Source organism: Trematomus bernacchii, unplaced genomic scaffold (assembly GCF_902827165.1).
Source record: "Trematomus bernacchii unplaced genomic scaffold, fTreBer1.1, whole genome shotgun sequence".
Taxonomy (NCBI): domain Eukaryota; kingdom Metazoa; phylum Chordata; class Actinopteri; order Perciformes; family Nototheniidae; genus Trematomus; species Trematomus bernacchii.
The window spans coordinates 3,583,729-3,607,725 of NW_022988066.1; the positions used below are offsets into that span (position 1 = coordinate 3,583,729).

The 23,997-nt window shown below is 40.0% G+C and overlaps 1 protein-coding gene across 4 annotated transcripts; it reads right to left on the minus strand.

The window, feature by feature from the left end:
• Nucleotides 1–293: 293 nt before the first annotated feature.
• tmod1 (tropomodulin 1) lies at nt 294–22,958 on the minus strand. Of its 4 annotated transcripts, none has more exons than XM_034120299.1 (13): nt 22,700–22,958; nt 18,444–18,516; nt 18,222–18,271; nt 17,766–17,897; nt 15,035–15,191; nt 13,688–13,804; nt 11,029–11,118; nt 9,499–9,629; nt 6,670–6,777; nt 6,231–6,374; nt 5,744–5,888; nt 4,710–4,809; nt 294–3,244 (listed from the first exon to the last, which is right to left on the minus strand). In XM_034120299.1, the coding sequence occupies exons 4-13, from the start codon at nt 17,886–17,888 to the stop codon at nt 3,190–3,192; spliced, it is 1,170 nt and encodes a 389-aa protein (XP_033976190.1). In that variant the 5' UTR covers nt 17,889–17,897; nt 18,222–18,271; nt 18,444–18,516; nt 22,700–22,958; the 3' UTR covers nt 294–3,189. The 4 variants fall into 4 exon arrangements, with proteins under 4 accessions (XP_033976190.1, XP_033976189.1, XP_033976191.1 ...); XM_034120298.1 differs by having other exon boundaries at nt 18,222–18,302; XM_034120300.1 differs by having other exon boundaries at nt 294–3,248; nt 18,222–18,302.
• Between the last annotated feature and the right edge of the window lie 1,039 nt (nt 22,959–23,997).

Genomic DNA, 23,997 nt, shown 5'->3' on the forward strand with positions numbered 1-23,997 from the left:
ATGTAGTAAAAATGTCATTAAAAAGGCCATGGTATAGTTAATCATAAAAAGAGTAATTAAAAAGGCTATAGTATAGTGTGTCATAAGACATTTATTAAGAACGTCATTATGTCATTATGTCATGAAAGAGTACAGTATAACATTATAAATACTGATTGTTCTCCACCACTACGTTTGGTAAAAAAATGCTTGTAACATTCATACTAAACTATGTTCTAAAAATGTAACACAATAATACATTGTATGGTGTGAAAGAAATATCATAAGAACTGTAATAGTACCCAGAATCCTCAAATTCAATCAAGCAATCACATTTTATTTATATAGCCCAATATCACAAATACCATGAAATCTTTTTTCAGTATATCAATGAAATAGTCACAAGATCTTTCAGTTTTATTTTGGCTGCCAAGCAACAACTTGGTGTATGTTGATACAACTTATTGTCAATGGATCAACATTCAGAATATTTGACCACTGCCTTTGTGCAGTTAACAGAAGTGTAACACTAATTTTTGTCTGAAGAGGGCAGCATAGGGAGAGACGGCAGCCCAACTGAACTGACCTGGTGTATTTATTCCATTTATCCACAGAGTATCACTGTTGTCAATAACACAGCACTGCACATGTCCACACAAATGCTTTGGCAGTTCAAGAAAACGAAACATTTTCAAGCTTTATTTATTTATTAAACAACATTCAACCAAAAAATATGAACTATCTAATGTAACACAGAGTCAAGCACTAAAATATCAGAAAACACTGGACAGAAACTGGACACACAAAGACTTTTGAAGAGTAGCACAAGTCCACGTCCTCTTTTGCCTTTAGCATTCAGTTGTACCTGTTTGACAAATGTTTACATCCATAACTTCCATTTGTTGAACATCACCCACAGCACTGACAAGAGTAACAAAGCGGTGACATTAAATAACATTAAAAGGGTTATCTGACCCTCAAAAGGCTGTCAATATCAGGTACAGTTGTTGACATCAAGGAAACAAGGATGGTACGGTCAGCTAAGACTTTTCCTTGATTCTGCAACATTAAAGGTCACCTATTATGCAAAATCCCCTTTGTCGTGTCTTTTATACGTAAACATGTGTCCCCTCTGTGTGAAGAGATTCTGAAAGTTTCAGGAAAAAAGATTAGCTCACTTTTTGTCCTGATCAATTTATATAAAAACCTGTCTACAAATGAGCTGATCAGATTTAGGCCACTTTGTGATGTCACAATGTTTTGTTGGGTTGTGCAACCATTAGCCACTAACAAACCAAGGTAAAACCCGCCCACCTTATCACTTGAATCTCCATTGTGTTTTTGAACCAATAATCTAGCAGAGGGGCGTGGCCAGCAGCAGCTCATTAGCATTTAAAGCTACAGACACAGAATCAGCACTTTTGAAACAGGGCTGAAACAGAGGGGATTATGGGATGCTACAATGCATTATCTGTTTGGCATTTCGAGCCAAACACTTCAGACATGTTTTGTATATATCTGAGACCTATATTATATTGTTGAAAAATAGTATAATAGGGGACCCATTTTCTTTAAGCCAAAAAATACAGACCTGTTTCACCTTGAGACATTACAACGTAACAGACAGTTTTCCAAGGATTTTTACTGGAGCAAATTTATTTTCAGACAGCAACATATTAGCTCAAATTCCTGGTTACATAGCAGCTAACACCTCCTTTTTCTCATTATGTTTAAAGTGTTGCAAAATACACAGCAGAGTTCATCATTACCAGCATGTGGATGTGTAGTCGGAGTTGGAACCGTAAATCATCATTGTGAACCATTAAAGGATCCATCCAGTATCAAAGTGTTATACCATATTTCAGACGTTAGGTTGTTAACTCATCACAAAGATAACAAGCATTTTGAAACAGCTAAAAGTATTTTGTTTTGAATAACTTTGATGGATTTAGGTAATCTGACAGCTGTGATGACATTAGAGGTTTTCTGTGTTTTTAAATCGGCGTCTACTGTCTGTTATTGAAACCTGGATTGAGGCTTTAATATGAAACCTTTAATCAACAGTAAGTCAACATTACCAACCATTTTGTAATAAACCACATGATTTAGCTCCAGTAAATACAAATAAAAACACAAACAATCAACAAACCAGACTTGGTAGAAAGTGTAACAGAAGTCCAATCAAATACTCAGTTTGGGTTCTTATAGACTATCGTATATAATTAACAGTAGACAGTAAATTCAATAAAAACAACACAGTGTTCGTAGGTTGTTGTTTTTTTACAGTGGGTTCATAGAATATCTATTGTCAGTAAATAACTCAGTTTCTAATCCCAGCTGGCAGGAATGCTCTGCAGATATTGCTTGTATATTGCTGGATAATTTAACAATGTAAAGTGTCATTAGAGTTTCATTTACAGAAACCTTTTTAGACAAGACGTTACACTATCCAGCAAAAAGTATTTGAATGGCTTCTGACTCTTTCCCAGGTCCGTCACAAATAAATATATTCTCTATATAGCGACAAATCTCACAGTAACCATTTATAAATCTACTGTCCATTACTGAAGGATCTGTATAGCCTCTGAGCACTGAGTCACCAAGACAATGTTAAGGTCTATCAAATTCAAATGGGACATTGGCTTTTGTGAATACTTGGTAGAAAATATCTTGTATGTCGATCTCGAAACAACATCAGACACTTTAGGAAACAACAGTAATGGCAGCACAACTAATTTACAGCATAATCATTAAAATTAATTCAACTCATCAATGGTAACAGCGATTTCAAAAAAAGTCTCCTGTCCAATTTCAATGTGCCCCTGTTCAAAACCAGGCCTCCAGCCCCCTTTTTTAAGGATCTAGACACTTAAAGAGATATTAAAGGATTCATGAGTTTATCCAAACAGCTACAGCAAATGTCCACGCCTGTAACACGAGTAAAAATCAAACATCAGAGTGCAAAAATAGGCACAGAATTTCACCTTTTGCATGCCCTGAAAGCTTTGAGTGACACTGCTGATTAATCCCATAATATCCTTTAATATCTACCAAAACATTTCTGGAAAAAAGAGTTCAGAGACAACATGGTGACGTGATGGTTGTTGTTTTCTGCCACCGGAGGGTGTCAGGCCGGAGAGGGTTACAGGAAGGTGTTTAGAGGATGGTCCGGGTCGAAGGGGAACGGAGGGTTGATGGGCGCCCTGGTTTCTACACATTTGTCCGACACTTGGGGAAAATGGGACCTCCCTCAATCCTTCTCTTTCTTACTGTACATAGAGAAGATTAGATCAGACCGAAGAATGACAGAAGAAGAAAAACAGAGGTGAAAGGATGAGAGGGAAGAAGAGAGGGAGGTAAATAGGGACAAAGAAAACCATTAGAAAAACAGACGCAGGACTGTGATTCATCAGCATAAGCATCGTAGACAGCAACAGCAGAGCAACGTTGGCCCTTTTGTTGCTTTGCATGAGTAAGCAAAGAGAGGCAACAGAAAGAAGCTATCAGAAAAGGAAAGAAAGATTAGAGTTGCAACACCATTTATTCAAGTGGCTGCAAAGGGCTCTAGCAGGAGCTCTTGAAGGAAGAAATAACAACAGTCAAAGGTTAAACTCGAATAAGAGCAGGAATTGATCCACTTCTGCCCCAAAATAGCGTAAGCACCCCGCTTGACCCCTAGTTTGTAATATTAATAATCAATAATGAATTTGTGATCAATTAGCAACTTGCACCAAGTAATGACTATATGAATTGAAATGGCTTCACATAGTTTTGTGTGTTAATCATCGCATTTGCCTTTAGAGGCCTCTACCCTTTCAGTTTATACTGTACTTTAGTGGTGCGTGAAGTTTTAACAAACAAATCTGCAATTTATTAAATGATTACAAACAAATTGGGGATGCAGGGCAACTGTTTCGAATGAACAATCCACCTTTGGAAAAGAGCAGTATTTGAAAGAGTAAAGGAGAGGAAACAGGTTGAGCTGAGGCGGCCAAAAGCAACGCAAGAACAGCAAAAACAGAAGGTCGGGAGAATATAATGATCGTAGGAGAAAAAAAGTGGACCAAGAAAAGATTGTAGCATCGATCTAGTGCTGGGAGAAACCACAGATCATGAAGGTGTATGCAGGTTCATAGTGCAGCCAAAAGAAGATGGAGTACTTGAGCAGGTGAAAAGGGGGAGAGTTTCATCCCGTCCAATCAGATTCAAAGGCAGGAGAGGTAGAGTTGTTGCTAGGATTTAAACAAACGATAGAAGCAGAGTTCAAGGCCTGCTCCTTTGCATTTTGGTTGTCTATTTTGGAAAGTGTATCTGCTGTTTATTGTTCTGGATTAAAAAAGCATGGTTTATTTTAGCCTTGAGTTATTTCAAAGTCATGTCAACGTTTCACTCCTTATTTCTGTTAATCAAAGGATTACAAAAATATATTCTGGAGGTCTTATGTCCCTGTATGTGGACCGCCACATATGTGTTTATATATTCAGACTATTGTAGGGACCAGAGAGCAACAACAGCTAAATCTGGGAGACAGTCAACCAGAGAAGACAAGAATATGAAAAAAAGAAGCAAGTGATGACAGGTGGTGGCAGAGGAGCAACAGAAACTGTCAGAGCAGTTTGACAGCTGGTGGCAGAGGTTTCCAGTGGTCTGGAAAGGATCCAGGTGATGTTGGCAGAAGAAAGGCAAGGCTGAGCGGTCACATGTGCTTCTTTCTCTTTTTTCTTTTTTACTTAGTCTTGGACTTGAACTTTTTCCCGAAGGCCATCTCCAGCTCAGGGACGGACAAGGTGAGGGTGAAGGAGCCGTCAGCCTCCGACCTGACAACCCGAGCTTAAAGATGACGTGGGGAAGGAAAACAAGATTATGACACATACACTTAACTACAAGTGCTTAGTGACAGAGTACGACCACACTTCAAAACCATCCAAAAATAAGCCCATGAACAAAATCCCAATCATAATTACAAACTTAACATCAATCCTGTTTTATCTTCATTTAGTGAAACCTATAAGGAGTTAAACTCACCTCTTTAGTGCAAAAACAAGTAAATTAATTACCGTAATAACTTGTGCATGTGCGTTTCTTCTCCCAGTCTCATTTTGTTTTCTCTCTCATGCACTGACTCTTTTCTTAGTGCTGATGTCATAACTTAAGAAGCCACTGTTTTGATTGGCTGGTTCGTTTTGGCCTTACTACTGAGTTACCGGCCGATGATATCACTCTGATACTTGCATTACAGTCTGATTCAAGTAAAACCCAAAGAGATATAGTGGAGATAAAGTGTCAGCATTGACGCACGCAACAACCTTCTGCACTAGCATACTTATACTTATATAGCATATAGCGGAATAAATATTCTAAACATAGTCTACATTTAAAATGATGTTGATCTTTTTAGGTAGTCCTTTTTGTTAGGCTAATAAAATTGTTTTCTGATGCCCCCGTCCAAAGCAATACATTGTTTATCGTCTGTGCTGGTACTTCTGTCTGTTTCTCAAAAACTGGGGATTGCTGAGCGGAATCTAGTGTTAATAACATATTGACTAACGATAAGTACCTATACAATCTCATTTTAAAAAGTCAAAACCATCCCTTTAAAGCAATTTTAGGGAAATCTATCATATAACACAAGATGTTTTGAAATACTATCATGTTCATGAACCATCGTCACAGTCCCAATTCTGTTTGTGTGTGTGCGTGTGCGTGTGCGTGTGCGTGTGTGTGTGTGTGTGTGTGTGTGTGTGTGTGTGTGTGTGTAACCCACCCAGGTCGTTGTTGTTCATCATGGCGTTGGAGCCTCGGAGGCGCGGACCCTGCTGGGTGAAATGATATCCAAACTTCAACAGCGTGGTGTTTTTCTCCAGCATGCGGGCTATCTCCATCTCCACCTTGTTGCCTAGCGGCTGGCTCTGGAGTTTGTAAACAGAGGGGGAAAGCTGGAGCATTAAAACTGGACAAAAAAGGTACTGTGAATAGACTTCAATAAATAAAATAACTGCTGTTATCTCAACGCCAAGGAGAAAAAGTGGCAAAAGCAACACGGATAATGAACTAATGAGTAATGTTGAACTATGCAGTATATCATGACAATATAATCTGGGTGCATTATACTGGAGGGCGATCTATGGCCTGTATACACTACTTAATACACACATACCATCTCAGTTGTATGCATTATACTTTTGTATAAATCTACATCTATATATGCAAGTGGGTTTTGCGTGTGTATTTAAGTGTGTGTGTGTTGGTACCTGGTTGTCTATCTTGAGCTCCTGTAGTGTGGTGTTGTTCTGCAGTGATTCTATGAGGGACACTATGCCGGTCCCTGTGATGAAGTTAGACTCCACATTCAGGCTCTTCAGCGTCGTGTTCACCTTCAACATCTCTGCCAGGGCCTGAGGACACACACACAGCACACACTGTATATGACATTTCTATGCAACATTTTTTTCCAACCTCATAACCATAACCTAAAGTCTGTTTTAAGCAAATGTCTAATTAAATAGTAAAAGAAACAAGAGAAAAGAGGCAGAGGGATGACATGCAGAAGGAGTTATTATAAAGATCTTTAGCACATATAATTGTTTTTGTTGTACTGTTTTTATTTTATATGCAAAGAAAGAAAGTAAAGAAACAGGTTAAAGGCATTCTGGTTAGCATTTTGTGTAAAATGTAAATGTTGTGACTTACAAATGCTACAGGGTCGTTGCTCCTGGTTCCCACAATACTAAACCTCTCCACCACAGAGTTCTCTATCAGAGCATCAGCGTACGCCTTCAGAGTCTTGATGGGGATATTCTGGGTACAGATAAACATTACAGATCAGTAAATGCTATATGTTACACTCAATATTAAAGGTGGGGTAGGTAATTTTGGAGAAACCAGCTCGAGTGCGCTAGAATTTGAAAATACACAACCGGAGAAAATCTCCTACTTCCTTACAGAGCCTCTCCTCCAACACACACGAACGCGCACATGACCAATGAGGGCACGAGATAAGTTTGTGCACAGATGGAAGGCTGACAGGCAGGTAGGCCATCCAGTTATTTTAGCCGGGCCGGCTCAAATGATTGGTCGTGCTTTTTACAGTAATACGGCTTCCACAGATTAAATATTTAATGGATTTTTTGTCAAAGCAATTAAAGGAGAGGTGTCATGGCCATTTCCACTGATCATAATTCCATTGTTGAGGTATACTAAAATAGATTTATACTGTGCATTTTTCCAAACTCACATTGGTTTCTCATACAGCATCTCTTGCGGCTTTCACACCAGCGCTTTTCCCTTTCTAGCTCCTAGCTAGAGCTTTTCTGGTTCAGCTCCGGTTTCCCTTTTCAGCTCCCGCTCTGTTCACACCGCCCAGCTGCCGCTGCTGCGTCATGACGTCACCGTTTACATCGCTGATTTTCTCCCCAACGGAGCTCACAACAACAACAACGGGGGGGGGACTGCGTCGGATCGATGATCGTGTTGCTTTTAATCATACGAAGCCAGATTAAATTAAATAAGGACTTCTCCAACCTTATACTTTTCTCCAGAGTGCCGTGGTTCATTGTTTATTAATGTGTTTCAGCGGCATTTACCGACCGCTGCAGTGCTGGCTGCTCTTCCACGGGAGTTTATTCTCCCGTTAGCTCCGGGTTAGCTCACACGGCTCTAAAGTATTCACTGTCTGACTGTCACACAAGCAGCTGATACATATCCCCAGTTCCCCTTAAGTGAATGTCTGTCAGTCTGAATTGACGCTGTTTGGCATCACAACGCTGTTATGAAAGTTTCTCTGGTATAACATGGGTGATGTTAGCATAGCAACCGAAGCTAAACTGACTACTTGCTAAGCCGTTTTCTACAGGCACATTTTACCGGCGTATTTTTCATTATGATTCTACTTGTGATAGTCGGACATGACAACCTGTGCAGCCCATGTATTGATTCCATCCGATAGCTGCTATAATAACAAACAAAACGTCTGCCTGCTCTCCACAATGATCAATAACAGCGAACGGATGGTCAAAGTAAGGTACAAATAAACAGAATCACATGAAGCCTGGTTAGTGTTGCCTGACTTTATAAAGTGTGTTTTTTTTTAATTATAAGTGTGTGGTTGCCTTCTAGTCACTTTGCTCAGCGCTACTGCTTGTAGGCAGGCATGACGAGACTCTTCAGTCGACCCATGTTCAGCGGAGGTGGGTTTAGTTTCCTGCACGCCTCGACGTAAGAGAGACGTAAGCGACGCCGCGTCATAGCTCCGAAGCTCTTGCCTCTAGACCGACAATTTTTTAGAGCTGGAAGTGAACCGCATTCCGGAGCTATGACGCGGCGCCGCTGCGGTGTGAACAGGAAAAACCGCCGCTTTTCCAGCTCCAGCTCCGAGCCAGAGCTGGAAAAGCGCCGGTGTGAAAGGGGCATCTGTAAACTACGTGTATTCACTGAATTTCACTCTCTGCCTTTAACGGCTCGTTGTAGCTCCAATAGCTAGCCCCCACCCTCCCTATGAGCACAGTGTGCTCTGATTGGTCGGGACGTTGTGAATCGCGCTGAGCTCCGTGGAGGTGTTGTTTCCTTGTTTAGGATACATAGCGAAACACAGCCAAACTCATCCTGAGCACACACAAACTCACAGCCGAAGTAAAAACAATAAGTGTGGCTTGATATTGAGTAAGAAAAAGGTTGATAAACGCTGTGAGAATGGGTCTGCAGAGAATTTTGCCGCGATCCCAACTGTCTGTTATCAGCCTGCAGCCAGGGAGGAGAAATCAGCAGAGCTGCCTGCTCCCTGCACACAGATGTGTGTGTGAGGAAGTCCGTGGATTGGTCAATTTAGACCAATCAGCGGGGGCTTAACGTAACGGCTGCGCGGATGTAACGTAACGGCTCCACGGATTGGTCCATTTCGTTCCGGGTACGGGTTGACATCATGCCGTACCCGGAATAATCAAATGGACAATGACGTATCTCCAACAAGGCGTTTTGGGGAGGTATTTTCTGTGTTAAGAGTTTTACTCGCTATAGGGTGTAATTTGAGGGTTTTGACTCTGCACACCGTTTACATGCATAAAAACCTTCATAACACACAAGGGGACGGGTAATAACCGGAAAAGCATGACACCTCTCCTTTAAGATATTCATTGCTATCGGGATGTTAAGAGCATTCCATGGAATATAACAAAAAGTGTATCTCGAGCCGGTTTCTCAAACTTACCTACCCCACCTTTAAGTGTTTTACTTAAAAAGTACCTTTTTTATAGCTGGAAATTGAAAATGAATGTTGTGCACCAATGTTTAGTTTGTTTGTGCTTTTGGAGCATGATACAAATCTTTTGTGTAACAGAGTTTAGTTTTATGTAGAAGAAAGTACTAGAAAAATCTAAAATAATTGTCAGGGACAGATAACTTTAAATAAGAGAGACAAATATATTTCGTAAGATTTTTCATCTTTATGGAATGATGGTTCAAGTAGAAGCTCCAACTCCAAAATCAATAAAGAAATCAGACCCAGTTGTTTTCCCACAGACACACCTTGATGTTGTTGAGGTTCACCTCCACCAGGCCGGGGTCGTTCCTCTTCATCCTCAACAGGGTCTCTTCTACGTCAGTGGAGTTGGGCTCTTCATCTGGGACTGCTTTATACTGGGCGCACTGGATCACACCTACAACACAGGACACACAGCTGTGGATCAAACCAGTCTGACTGTGGGAACAACGCATATTTAAACATGTTTGACGCCCTTTCTACACTTCACTCATACAGAGTTAAAGACTGCCAGACTTCACCGAACAATGTTAGAAGTTTTATCTGATGTTGGTAACTTATCATCTGCTTACAGCAATGGCCAAACAAAGCATATTAGCCTGCCATGTCCAGAGAGACCCTGTTTAACTGTACTCAGGCTAATGCTGATCATTTTAAACACAGCATGCATAGATTTATCAGTTTTATCCCACTTTCCAGGCCAATGGTTTTCACAGCACAGACATGTCAACAGCCACTTGGCCACAGAAGTAGTACATTCAAACCTTTACTACCACAGGAGCAGAGAACAGTTTCTGCCAGTGACTCCTAGTAAAAGTATTGTTTTTCTTACTGGTGCATTGGAAGTGTGTTTTATCTCATCTACAATGAGTAAATAAAGTTATTTTAGTAAGTAATTGGCGTGGTACAATGTTTCTGTCGGTATGTAATTTCTGTAAGTCTACAGTAAGAAAAGTAGGTTGATAATAACAATATTGGGATACTAAATTCCATTTACTTAACAAGCACATTTACAGCATTCCCTTAGTGTAGTATCACAAAGGGCAAACATATTTTTGAAATACAATTGTTTTCATGTTATAAAAGTCTCAAACTATAACATAATAACGACTCATTGTTCAAAAATCATTTTTTACTTCCTGTGTTTTGGCAAGCGTGAAATTCTGCAGGCGAATCCGAGTTCGTAGCTGGCTCTTTTATCAGAGCCGGTCATATTTGGAAGTGAGGTGCTCGGCCTCTGTCTCTGTTTAGAGCTGGAGCAGAAGCTATAGGATGAGCAGCCATGCAATATAAACACAGGCTCATTAACATGTGATGTGTGTGTCTGTGTGTGTGTCATATCAGAGAGTTTACACTACCAGTGCTAGATTAAGGGTAAACAGATGAATCATCAGTTATTCCTGGAGGAGCTATAGAACAATGTATGAGTGTCTGTAGACACTTTTATATCTATTGAACACCTTACTTCTAGTTTAGGCTGTGTAGCTAAATGTTAACATGCGTGGAGTGCAACAAAAAAGTCAGTGCTGATCATCTTAGGTTAAATAAACTTTCTACCAGCATGAGATCATTGCACTTTGCATTTTTCTTGAATGAGGTGATTTCTCTGTTCCAAATAGTTGAGTGATTATCTTTATTTTAGGATACTTTTACTCATTTTGTGCACCAAATGCACTTAGAATCGAACCAGGTGAAGACTGCTCATACAACTTTCAGTTTTAAACATTCAAAAGACTCAGTCAAATCTGACTAAAAAGTGTAAGTACATACGTGGGAGAGTGTGTGTTTTTACGTACTGTTGAGGCCTTGCTTGTTGACTATGTTGCTGCTGGCCAGGGCTTCATAGTACTGCTGGTTACTCATCAGGGTGTGCATACCCAGGATGGCTGGAAGACAGTTAGAAGACAGAGTGAGGATGGAAAGTAAAAAAGCGTGAGGGGAGAATCGGAGACAGAGAGAGAGAGATGACTGCTGAAGAGTTTATAGATGTAATGGTTGTCTAGTTACAGCCATACAGAAGACCAACATGCTGACACATCACTTTAGGAAACACAAGCAAGTCAAACCTGACACTGACAGTTTACACGATCAAACATTTTAATGCCATATGCCTTCAGGTAAATGGTAACATGTACGAGTTTTGGTCTCCGCAGCCCACAACCGGAATATATTTTTGAGCTCCTAGGAGGCTGTTATATAGAATAAAAGATAAAGAGAGATTTATAACCTTTATCAGAGAGGCTGACAGCATGAGAACAGAACACTTTGCAAAGACATAAACAGTCAGGGAACACAAGCCACCAAACTGCTTGCTGTAACAGTTGGTTATGTTACCTTCAGCAAGTTGTGCTCCCAAAATATTCCTGCAGCAGTCATTTTTGATGATACTGCTACTTAAATATCAAAGCATATTGTGATTTACTGAAATAAACTATTTGTTAATACTTAAAATATAGTGTTTTAGAGAGAGAGTTCTTAAAATCCAATGGTAAACTTGACCTCTGTATGCTTTACTGCAGAGACATCACGTTTTTTCAAACATCTTCATTTTTGTACATGCAGCATCGACATGGCAAAGGGTGCAGAATCGCTCCATGCAAACATGGTGTGCAGTCTACAGATACCCTGGGTGGTGAAACAGAGATATCCAGCAGGGATGGAGGAGGTGGAGGGATGAGGGGGAGGGGTGAAGGGTGAAGGGAAGATGAAAGGAGCGCTGGAGGAAATGAAGAAGATTTGGTTCAGGAAAAGTAAATGAATGAGGGGGAAGTTGAGGCCACCGTTAAGTGAGGGAAGATGAAGATGAAAAATAATCAGACACCTGCACTTTAGCACATTAAACAGATCAGTTCTATGAATAACAATCAAGAGGCGCTTTCACACCAGTACTTAGTTCATCGGAACTCTTTAGTTCCCGGAACTAAAGAGCAGATCGCGTTCACACCGGAATAAGTCCCTGAGGGAGGCCCAATCCCAAACCGCCCCCTACACCCTACCCCTACACACTACCCCTACACACTACCCCTACACACTACCCCTCCGTTTGCGCGTTCGCGCGGAGGGTCCGCCACATTAAGTGCTGTTCCAAACCAACGAGTGTGGAGTGGTGTGGAGGGGGAGTGGGCTATCAAGCCCTCAAACAGCGAGTCTGCAGCGGTGCTGACTGGAGACCGGTCTCTACCTGACCGGTCTCAACGCTGTGTGTGTCCGTCAGGAAACACGCTGTTTACAAGTAGTTCCAGCAAACATCCACTGATAAACTGCGATGTTAACAACCTCATGATAACCTCATATTTTTTTTACTTAGCATCATACCTGTGTTTAGTCTAGAAAAAGGTAAATGTGTGCATTTTATTATAAGATTGTGTATATTTACAGATTTTTGCAAAAACTAAGAAGCTTATAAAAATCAGGTTTAAAACTAAAAGAGCTTAACAAAAAAGTAACACAATTAAAGATGTTTAGTTATTAATTTTAATTTTTTGTCGAAGAGATGCTGATTTGAAACCGTTGTTACATACAGTTACGGCATTTCCTGTTTCTGCCGGAGAGAGGGGCGTTTGTCCCAAAGCTTGCCGCTGTATTTACTCCCTCCATCTGACAGGAGGGAGCCTCATTGAGCTGCGAGTGTCACTCCACGGAGTTCACTCCGTCACGGAGGGGGAGTGTGTAGGGGTAGGGTGTAGGGCGTGGTTTGGGATGTTTTTTTTTGTGTTGCCATAAGTTAGTCTCTCTCCGTTGGTGCACTGGGCTAATGCTAATGCTAATAATGCTAATGCCAGCAAATAAAATGGCAGCTTCACAAAAACTTTTCTGAGTTTTACGGGGCGTGGTTTGCAATTCGCCCAGCCAATCAGAAATGGGAACCTTTTTCTCCCAGGAAAGTCCCTGCTCTCTAGCAGGGACTGAAAAGGGGGGGAAAAGTTCTCATGAACTAAGTTCTAGTTCCAGATCTTTTTGGTGTGAACGTTATATACATTCTATGGTGTGAACGCAAAATCCCAGGAACTATCGAAACTAAAAGGGAAAAGTACGGGGAAAAGTACTCCGGTGTGAAAGCGCCTATTCAGATTATGTTTCTATAAATGTGGGTGTGGATTTTAGATTTTATGTTAGTTATTAGTTTTTAAAGGAAAGGTTTATCTGTATTTTTTCACTATTATAAACCCGTGAAATTCTGATGAAGAACTGCAAATTATGAAAATATATTCTCCCAATGTTTCCATTCACTTATCACTTTTGTAGGCATGTTTCAAACTGCCTTCACCATGGGGACTCTGGTAATTGTGCTAAAAGTCTTGCCAAAAAGAAGATAAAGAACAGCTTTGTATAGAAGAAACACAAAAACCATTGTGTATAAGCGAGTATAAATGAGAGAAAAGTTCAAACGATAAGAACTATGGATATTTAATACATGTTGCTGTGATGAGATGTGAGTGGATGTGTTTAGGATACCTGCGATATCACAGAGTTCTGCATCAGAAGCACTCGCCAGGGCTTCTTCCAGCTCCGGCTCCAGAGTCACATTCTCCATGATGGGGTCCACCATCTTCTTCGGCACAAAGGCTTTCCCTGCAACATGATGGATGGTTTTAATCCGAATACAAGCACTACTACTACTACTACATTTACCCCATATGATATGATATATCTCGTATGATCTAGCTACCACATTCAAAGACTGAAGACCAAATCAAACCAAAGAAGAACACTAGATATAGTCTTCGGGGAACATACTGATTTAATATGAATCTAACCCTTACTTTAATGAGTATCCCTCCATCACATCACCCCTGACCACAGGCTGCTGTTGCTGACAGGTCAGCTGTGTGGCGAGCTCCTCGAGTTTCAGCCAGATATTTTTTGACCCCCACATGAGCACTTTGGCGAGATGTTAACCAGAGCGCTTAGCAGCCTAACTGAAAATCCCCCAAGTCCTCCCTGGGCCCTAATAATACCACTGCACCCTTCTAGGTTGGTGAACACACTGTTTAAAGTGTGTGACAGGTAAAACCAGTTTCAAGTCCAGCTTTGGTGCAACCTGTAGTGGGCCTGGTCTCAGCAGATGGTGAGCAAAAGATGAGAGGTTAAAATGGATAACTGTTCTAAACAGTTTGCAGAACCTGCTGTGGTCTCCCTCTGCTTGTTTGCTCACTGGGTGTTCCACATGAAGACCTTGACTCCAGTTCTTGAGGGAAGGGACATTTTTACTGATTCAGTACAGCTGGTCTGTGAAAAACGTTATTGTCTTACAAGTCTTTTAAGAATACAAGTGCATTAAGGCAACACCCAGACAGAACCACCTGATAAGTAGAGCCAGAACTTTTTAAGGAACTTAAAGTTTGTCTGCGGTCCAAAGACCCAAGTCGATTAAAGGGGCCGCATTATGCTCATTTTCAGGTTTCATCATTGTATTTTGTGCCTGTATTATGACATGTTTACATGCTTTAATGTAAAAAAAAAAGTGCTTTATTTTGCATATACTGCTCTTTTCACCCTCTGTCTGAAACCAGAGCCCAGTGTGCTCTGATTGGTTGGCTGGCCGGCTCTGTTGTGATTGGTCAACTGCCTTGAGATGTCCCGTCCCCTATCACGTACAATGTGTTAAAGCGCTAGCCAATAGACATGTCACTATGTTATGGAAGTAAAAACATGAGTCCAATTGGGCACCCAAAAACATATATAACACACCACAGGAAAAGGGAAAACCCAAAAAAGCATAATAGGGCCTCTTTAAACATTTCAACGTATGAAATGGCCAAAGCTGTTTACTGTTTTTTGAGTGAGAAACCCAGATTGTACCTCTCTTCTCCCCTGTGAAAGGCACCAGGTCTTCTTGCTCAGGATGCTCTATGGCCTGTTTCTCCAGATGGGCCAGCAGGTTATCTCTCTGAAATGTCCCAGTCGGATTTTTTTTGGTCTGGTCCTTTTGCCGCATCCCAGCAGGCAACAACGCATTCTAGACAAACAAGAGTTTACATCAGTTAAAGGACTGATACTGATTGTATCTCATTTCTTTCTTTCTATCATAGCGGTTAAGTGCTGTAGTATCTTGCATCAGTGCCGAAGAAGGAGAAACAACAAGACATTTAGAGACGAAGAACAAATACTTTATACATGTGGTGATTAAGATGTGGTTAATATTCAACTTCAGTCTTTTTTTAAATGAAAAACTGTTAATTCTTCTAGATTTTGCCTTTGGAAATAAGAATACACAATACCTTTAACCCCCTAAATAAAATAAAATAAACCATGAAATGCAAATAACATTAGTAATGTAATGTATTTGTTTACATTTAAAAGAAGTAAACAAATCCCAGTGGCAGAATACTCATAGAATATTCATTAAAAATACTACCAAATTAAGCCCAACGATAATATGGTAATTTTTGCATCACATTTGAAAACATGTTACACAAGTATTACAGTATTAGAGCAAAGTGATATCGACTGAGCTCTGTTTAATTTAACTCCCACATCAGTCCCTAACTACAACTCCAGCCTAAAACCGGACCCAGAGATTTCCCAGAGCATTGCTGCTCCCTACGTTATGCTCAGCCCATAGCAGCATTCAAACCAAGCTCTTACAAGTGCTACTTATAGCTTCATATCTTATCTTTCCTCTCAGCGCTCTCTCTTCATGACTCTGTCTCTCTTAAACGCTTTGACTCAAGGCCAGCAAACAATTTACAAAAACAAACCAAACAAGTGCCAGTGTCAGACCAGTTACATGATAACTTGGGTTTAAATGTACTCTTTTAAAGTAAGTTTTTCAAATGTGGTCTTTCCAGTAGTGGTCGGTAAATGTTCACATAACTTAAAGCAGTATTTATAGTAAAGCCAGGAGTATATCACATCGTCACTGCCAAGCTCTTAATGTCACACGTTGTATCAGCTGTAGATAACAGGCACACTTAGAGCATTTTATTTTTACCAGCATGAGACTTTGTCTTTCTCTCCTGTCACTTCTTACTTTACTACCCTGTGTGCTATTTTTTACCTGTCTCCAAACTTTTACCAGTAATCTAGATACATTTTATTTAAACTTTCCCAGATTTAAATGGAGAGCTTTAATTCAAAGATGTCACAACAAGTCTTTAGTTATAAAGTTACAGTAACAAGTACTGTATGTCATGTCTTAGAAAAGTAAACAGTACTGTATAACCCATTCCAAGTTGTAATGGGTCATTGAAAGACTGGAAGGCAATACTGTACAGTATGCACAAAAACACAAAGTATTCTCAAGATCATCGACAATAAATGAATCTCACTACCGCAGTACAGCAAGCATGCTGTTTTTTTTAATGTCTTACTGGAACTGACGTGGGAAGTACTGGGAAGGTTAGAGTGGGCACTTCACTGTTGTGCAACGGGTTACCCTCATAAACAGGCACAAACAAGGTAAGCACGCACTGCTTCTGACTATTTCCTCTGTTTACGTCATGAAGGAACTTCGGTCACTCCCTGCTGGCATCAGTCTCGCTCGCTCACACACACACACACACACACACACACACACACACACACACACACACACACACACACACACAACACACACACACACACACACACACACACACACACACACACACACACACACACACACACACACACACACACACACACACACACACACACACACACACACACACACACACACACACACACACACACACACACACACACACACACACACACACACACCCTTCCAGTCATTCCCTGGCATTGAGGGGATATCCAGCCTCTTTATGAGCAGTTGGAGATTCATCACAAAGCTATTACAGCTGCTGTCACCATCTCCACCCATGAAACACCACTGAGGGTACAAACCTGGAGGTTGATTCATCAAATACAACAATTATTACCGTAATCTTGAGCAAAGCAAGCATCATAACAAAATCAGACACATACGTTTCCCCATACACTGTTCCCCATACTTCCTCAGACATATAAGTACAAATTATTATTGATATTTCTTTAAGGGAAATAGCACACAAAAAAAGTGAATGACTATTCTGGACAACAAAAGGGGACATCGTCATCTTCAATTGTTTGTTATGACTGACTAACAGTCCAAAACTAAAAGTCTTCAATGTACAAGGATGGAGCCTCATATCTGAGAAGCTAGAACCACCAATGTCTGGCTTTTTTTCTAGCTTGTAATATTAACTCCATGCTGCCTCATTGTGCAGTTACGCTTACTGCCAACTGACTGCTAGTAAATAGGTTTTTGATTGGCTGGTCTTCCGTACACTACATACAAAGCAAAGTGCATTAGCTGCCACTGTACTATTACTGTGTAACGGATTCAAGATTACACATAGTTTCACGAGCATTAATCGTTTGCACTTTGTTTGACTGGCTTACAACAAAAATGATCTAACAGTATTTCATATTATATCACACAGCTATTTAGTTATAGCAATATACAGCATAGTCAGGGGTCTCTGTTTAGCCTGTATGACCACCTCACACTCCACTGACACCAACACAGCGACAGAAACTCTTTATGGACTTGATACTATAAACTTACATCAGGATCCAGCTCCTCTAATTCATCCTCTAATCGCTGCAGCTCTTCCTCTGACAGTTTCTTCAGCAGCTCGTCCTCGTCTATGTCCCTGTACTTATCCATCTCCTTCTTCATAACCGACATGATGGACACCTGAAAACATGGATAGGCCACTCTCAATTCAACATGATAATAAATAGGCACATTATTGACAGGAATGTAAGGTTTTTATACCATAAAATACACTCTCTTGGGTAGAACATTTTTCACAACTTACTTTTGATTTCTTTCAATGACAGTGGGCTTTCACAATCATTTATAACACAGATCATACACTTACATTTCTTGCACTTAAAATAACTTGAGGTGGTATAATTAAACCAAACCTTTGTAGCGTAAGATTAAGTGCCTCCAGGGAAAATATATATTATACAAATAAACAAAGGGATTTGGGAGGTATTCAAATAGTTCCCTCACCTCAATCACCCCTCCAAACAGGAAAAGGCCAAATGTAGGAGATCAGGAGCCTGCAAGACCGTACACTTTGAGAAAAATAATCTGTGGATCAAATCAACAGCGAAATCCCTAAAATTAATGGTCAAATAACATAGGGTTTGAGACGAGAGACAAGCATAGCTGACTTACTACGGCAAGAGTCATTTTATGTGGCATTAAAAAATAAAACTTGAATGCACTTACCTCAATGACCCCTGGCTCAGGGGTAAAATAACAGCAAAGGCAGCCAAGTGCCTGTCACGCTCCTGAGAGGGACCTGGAAGAGGAAGAAGAAGAGTGTAGAGAGATTAATTGACCTTAAAATGAAAAAGCAATAGATACACTCAGTCATTTATGGAGGAAGATATTAAGCATTATATTTCACAGCTTTCTGTGTTTTTTTATTTCAGCTTCTTCACTTTTTCTTAAAGTAACTAACAGCATAGGCATAGCTACATCTAATTTTCCGATAGTATTCAATTTGCACACAAAAGCGTTTGGCTAGCTAGGTGCTACAAGCATTATGTTTTCAGATTAGACAGCTAGTGTCACATATTTGTTAGCAGGATTTCTTTAAGGAAACAAACTGGTCTCAAAGCAATAGTTTGATATTTTGGGGAGCAAAAACAAGAGTTAGATGATAGTTTGATAACACTCTCTTGGCTCTACAACTAGCTACACTTAGCACAACAACTGTAAATGCTAGCCTGGCGCTGTCCAGACAATTTCTTGGCTAGGAGGAGCAGTAACTTCCATGAATCTGCACCTGTTGGCTACCCCCATAAAATGGCCAATTGTTATTTTTACACAACATGATGAAACATTTGAATCGATGAGCTTTAGAGTTGATTGATGGTTTCTGTTACCTTTTGGTCAGAGCCAGGCTTGCTGTTTCCCTCCGTTTCCACAATTGTTGCTAAACTAAGCTAACTGGCTGTTAATTGTAGCTTCATACAGTATTTAACATAGTGATATAAGAGTGGTATTGATATTCAATGACTGTATTTAATAACATCAATCTAAAATCTTCCATAAATTACGAGAATTTTGGTTTATTAATCTCTACCAGGATTACAAAACAAAAACAAATATAGATATGGTTGTATATGGCCTTTGTTGAAGGGAGAATCCATTACATTTCAACAATCAATGTGAAGAGAAAGGGATTCTTTTTCAATGTTGTTAACATTGTGAGACAAGGTTTAATGGCTTGAATATATCTGAAATAAAAAAATGGTTGATTGTCTACGGTTTGCCTCATCTAGGCCTACTCATTTGGAAAAGGGAAACCAAGAGAGAGGCAGTGTGACTTGCTGCTAAAGAATGTCCCTTTTATGAGATTCTAAGACTCCAGATCTCTATAAGCACGCAGATGCTCTATTTCCTCCCAGAATTATATCCTGTCACTGATCCCTCCGCCATGAATCACTGCAGGAAGTGCTGTTTTTTCTCAAAGCTCGCTGCAGAAAAATGAAAAAGTCAACCCAGGATACACTAAATATCTAATCCCCGAAAAGTTTATTTATTTTTCTCTCCTCCTCTGCCGACAATATGGACAGATGGAAGATCTGTTTTCTTTCTCTCTCATTGTCTACATTGCAGTCCAGATAACTGATGATAGATGAGCAGCAGCAGAACATTTGTGGGTAACAGCACCAAGTGCTCAGCATACATACTTTCTCTAAGCCACTGTTCCTTAAAACTATGGGTCAGGGTTCAAAATGCTTTGTGAGCTGCTGCTGATAGATGTCCACATGACAACACTAATAATAACTACACTGAGCCTGCATCAAAGGATGAGAATGATCTCAAATGAAGAAAAAGGGTTGTGATGGAGCCTAAAAACTCAACCAAAGTGCAAAGAACTTCCATTCAAGAAGGGAAGATATTCTTTTTTGATCTTAAGTATGACAGCAAGTGTGTTTTGACTAACCTCCTAACAGGTGGAGTCAAGCGTGCTGTTTTTTTTCTTCTGCTTTCTCTAAGCTCCACAACAGGACAAGTTTCCAAAACCAAAAATGAAGAACTGGGCTCTACTCCAAATAACACTGCAAGTCTGCTGGAAGAGGGCGACCTGCTGTGATGATATCAAACAGACCCGTGCTTGTATTTATAACGTTATTACAAGCTTCTGCTTCATTGGAGGACATGCAGTGGGTAGAGAGGAAAGACAATTACATTTGACCTGAGTTAGAATGTACCCTGTAAAGTTATAAACACTTTACTTGACCCCTGACCTCTAAACTTGTCCAGTCCTCAAGTCTCCAAGAATAGCAGCAGAACCATTCATCAAGTTTGATGTGTGTGAAACTTTTAAATTGATGTAGATTAAATATGTTTTAAACCTGATTTGCAAAAGTCAGCTTTCCTGCAACAAAATGCTCTGCGTGCCTGGTCTACCAGAAATTGTATTTGTATATATTTCAGTTTGATTTTAACTGTAAACCCTGCTCCAAGTTTTTCAGTTGTAAAACACATCTCTGGAAAACTCACATGCTCTTAGAGAGGCCAAAGATTTGTACAGCCAATAAATCTGCACATAAAACAGAGTTGAGGGCACTGCAGTGGATATTTAGATGATTCAGCGGACAACTTCCTGCTTAATGTCTTCAAACAGCTCCCATTGTCATGATAAACAATCACATGTACAGTAAGTGTCGTGTGAGTATTCCACTTAAAACTTCTTCAGTTTGAGAGGTCAAAGATATATTGCTTTCATGTTTGAGTCCAGTTACCACTATTTTCATGAAAAACTATGATGGACATTTGTCTAAACTAAACAAATAATCGATTAACATATAAAATAATTCGCAGATTAATCGATAATGAAAATAATTTTCAGTTTCATCCATATGAAAGAGGTTCCAATGACAGATACTAGTCATAAACAATGATACTAATGAGGATAAATGTCCTAATCTGGTCAACCTGAGAATACTAACCCGCTACTAACAACATTCCTAGAGGGATAAATCATGTATAAGACATCATGCTTCATGCTATCAATCTTCTGTTGTTTATGAATTCAAGTGTTGTTTCGACATTTGTAGGATGTCTATGTAAACTTTTTTTGCAGGATTGCAGTTGTCTCTGAAATCTTCCAGCATAAAACAGCTGAGAGGCAACTGGTCAGCTTTCCCCTGCCTGTGGCTGTGATAAGCTACAGTAGAGAGAGTGTGTGTGTGTGTGCGTGTGTGTGTGTGTGTGTGTGTGTGTGTTTTCTGCTGTGACAGTAACAAGGGTGTCCACTTACATAGTTGTGAGTACAAGTGAAATGCATAGATAGATGCTTACCAAAATAGATTAGTAGACCACAGAAGGTTTCTTTTTCAAGTTCTTATCATTGATTGATATTATTACAGTGTGTGAAATCCACCAAGCATTGTTTTTAGAAATTATCTCATTCTGCCACTTTATGGAGGAAACTAAACCCATGGTTGTGTGTGCTGTGTCGTTGGTCTCCACTTTGGGGACCAGTCGTATATCATAAAGAGTATAACAAGGGGCCTGAGGACCGACTATTTGGTGCCTTCTGCAAAGGTCAAAAAGTAATGTGTGACACTGATCAGAGTTTCGTTTCAAGATAGCTAGTGCGATTATACAATATATCCAAGAGATGTTAAAAAAGAAGATGCTGATGAAATACTCCGCAACAGCGAGCTCACAACTTAAAGTGAGGTGACTAAAGATTGAGTTTTGTCTCGTCAGTGAACCACAAGAGTATGCATGGCTATACTCAAGAAAAGTAAGTGGAAAACCAAAATGTACTAAGTAAAGGTTACAGGGTTCAATTTACTCTACAGTGATGCATTTAGGTCACAGAGGAACTGACATCCAATATGTCAGCCGGCAACTGTTCCATCTCACAAGAGTAGAACTGTAATCCTGATTATACATGGTGCATTTTTTTAAATCATCAAAAACCTTGGAAAATGAACCAATTTAGCTCAAGCTTTTGCTATAGTTGTTGTTGCAGTGACTTTTACTAAAGCTTTTACAGACGTTAAGAGATACCGCAAGCTATATTGAGAATATATATGTACAATCACTATTACACACTAACCAATTGTATCAGTGGGGTCACATTTGCCATAACAGAACATTTTACTGATTTATTTTGATCAAGTAGCTCCTGTATGTGATAAGGACTGCATTAAAGACCTCATCTGTGCAGGGCTTCAGGGTTAGGACTTGCTGAGGGCCATTATATCAAGAGTGGAGCCTACAACAGCCAATAAGATATTCTCCAACAGGTAGGAAAATACTAGCAGTGAAATTAAGAAAAACTATTCAGTGTTTCTGGAGGAGCCCCCTTTATACTCAAAGACATGGAGGAACCGGATTACTCCCAGCTTTCTTTTAGGTGTTCTCCTGCACATTATTTTAACCAAGATATTGTGAACTTCACTAATTTGACTGTTTTACAGGCTGCAGTATCATTTTTGCATTTATTTCCGTACCTCCTCCAGCGCTATTTATAGCCGGACAGTCCCGCTGGGTGACAGCAACGAATACTTTGACCAGATATGGTTTCCTTCAGAGCCGCCTGGAGTTGCGCCGCGCGGTCCGCTCTGCAGCACGCACAAAAACCGGGAATCCGCAGAAAACTCCAAACCAGCAGAAAGCGTCCAGATAATCCCGAATGCAGCAGATTTCTCAGCGTGCTCACAGTTTCCTCCCCCGTCAGTGCTCGTCTCTCGGCGGGTTTACGGAGGCAGAAACTCGTCTCCCGTAAAGGGCAAAGTAAACTTATGTGGAGAGAACCTCCTCCTCCTCCCCTTCCTCCCCCAACACGGCTGCCCTGTCACTCCAGTGATGTCATCCAGTGGAACTGTGTCCATTATCGGACACCTTTCTCCATCATTCAATAAACTATAACGTGAAATATGTACAAGCCTGCTCCTTAATATAAGTTTGAACAACTCGAAACCGTTTGTTATCTTTGCAGAATTAGTTTGACAAAAAAGAGATTGCTTCAGTTTTTGTCCAATAGTTTACATGTCATCTGAACCAATTAATCCCAATCCATACCAATATTATTACTTTGACAATAAAACTTGTGTTTTTGGATTTTAGAGCTTCTAAGAATATTTTATGAAAATTGCTGTTTTTCACAAACACTCTTGGATTTATATATTGCTTCCATATCACGTGATCCTGTGAAGACAAAGCAACATTCAGTATTGTGTTACTATTTATATTTATTGTACTTTAGTGCTTCTATTTAATATGGATATTTGGATGTTCTACTTGGAGTAAATAGGTCACAACATGAAAAGATATTAAATTAACTAAAATAGTCTTCTATCTGGCTAATTTCTGCACACTACACTTGGCATCCAGCCTGTTTATGGGGACGATAGGTTGGGACGGTCAACTCCGTTGTACCCGCGTTTTTAGAGATGTGGGTAAGGAGGAAATGAGAGGGTTGTATTTTCTTTAACTTTGTGATTCTCCTTACACACCGGGGACATATTTATGTATTAAAGAAATCAACAAGTGAATTTTTGCATAATAGGTGACCTTTAAGTGATGTTATTAAACTCTTTAATTTAGTTGTAATCAATTAATACATGTATTGTGTAATACATATCAATCAATGTTTATTTATATAGCCCAATATCACAAATGTTACATTCGACTCAGTGGACTTCAGTTTGTACAGAATATCAGTATGACAATACGACACCCTCTGTCCTTAGACCCTCACATCGTACAAGGAAAAACTTCCGGAGAAAACCCACAGTTTAAAGGGGAA

Coding starts and splice junctions, on each gene's coding strand:
- tmod1 (XM_034120299.1), bottom strand. CDS start 17,888: ATGTCGGTTATGAAGAAGGAGATGGATAAGTACAGGGACATAGACGAG. Junction 13,805..15,034: donor TTTCACAGGGGAGAAGAGAG/GTACAATCTGGG, acceptor ATCATGTTGCAG/GGAAAGCCTTTGTGCCGAAG. Junction 3,245..4,709: donor AAGTTCAAGTCCAAGACTAA/GTAAAAAAGAAA, acceptor ATGTACAGTAAG/AAAGAGAAGGATTGAGGGAG.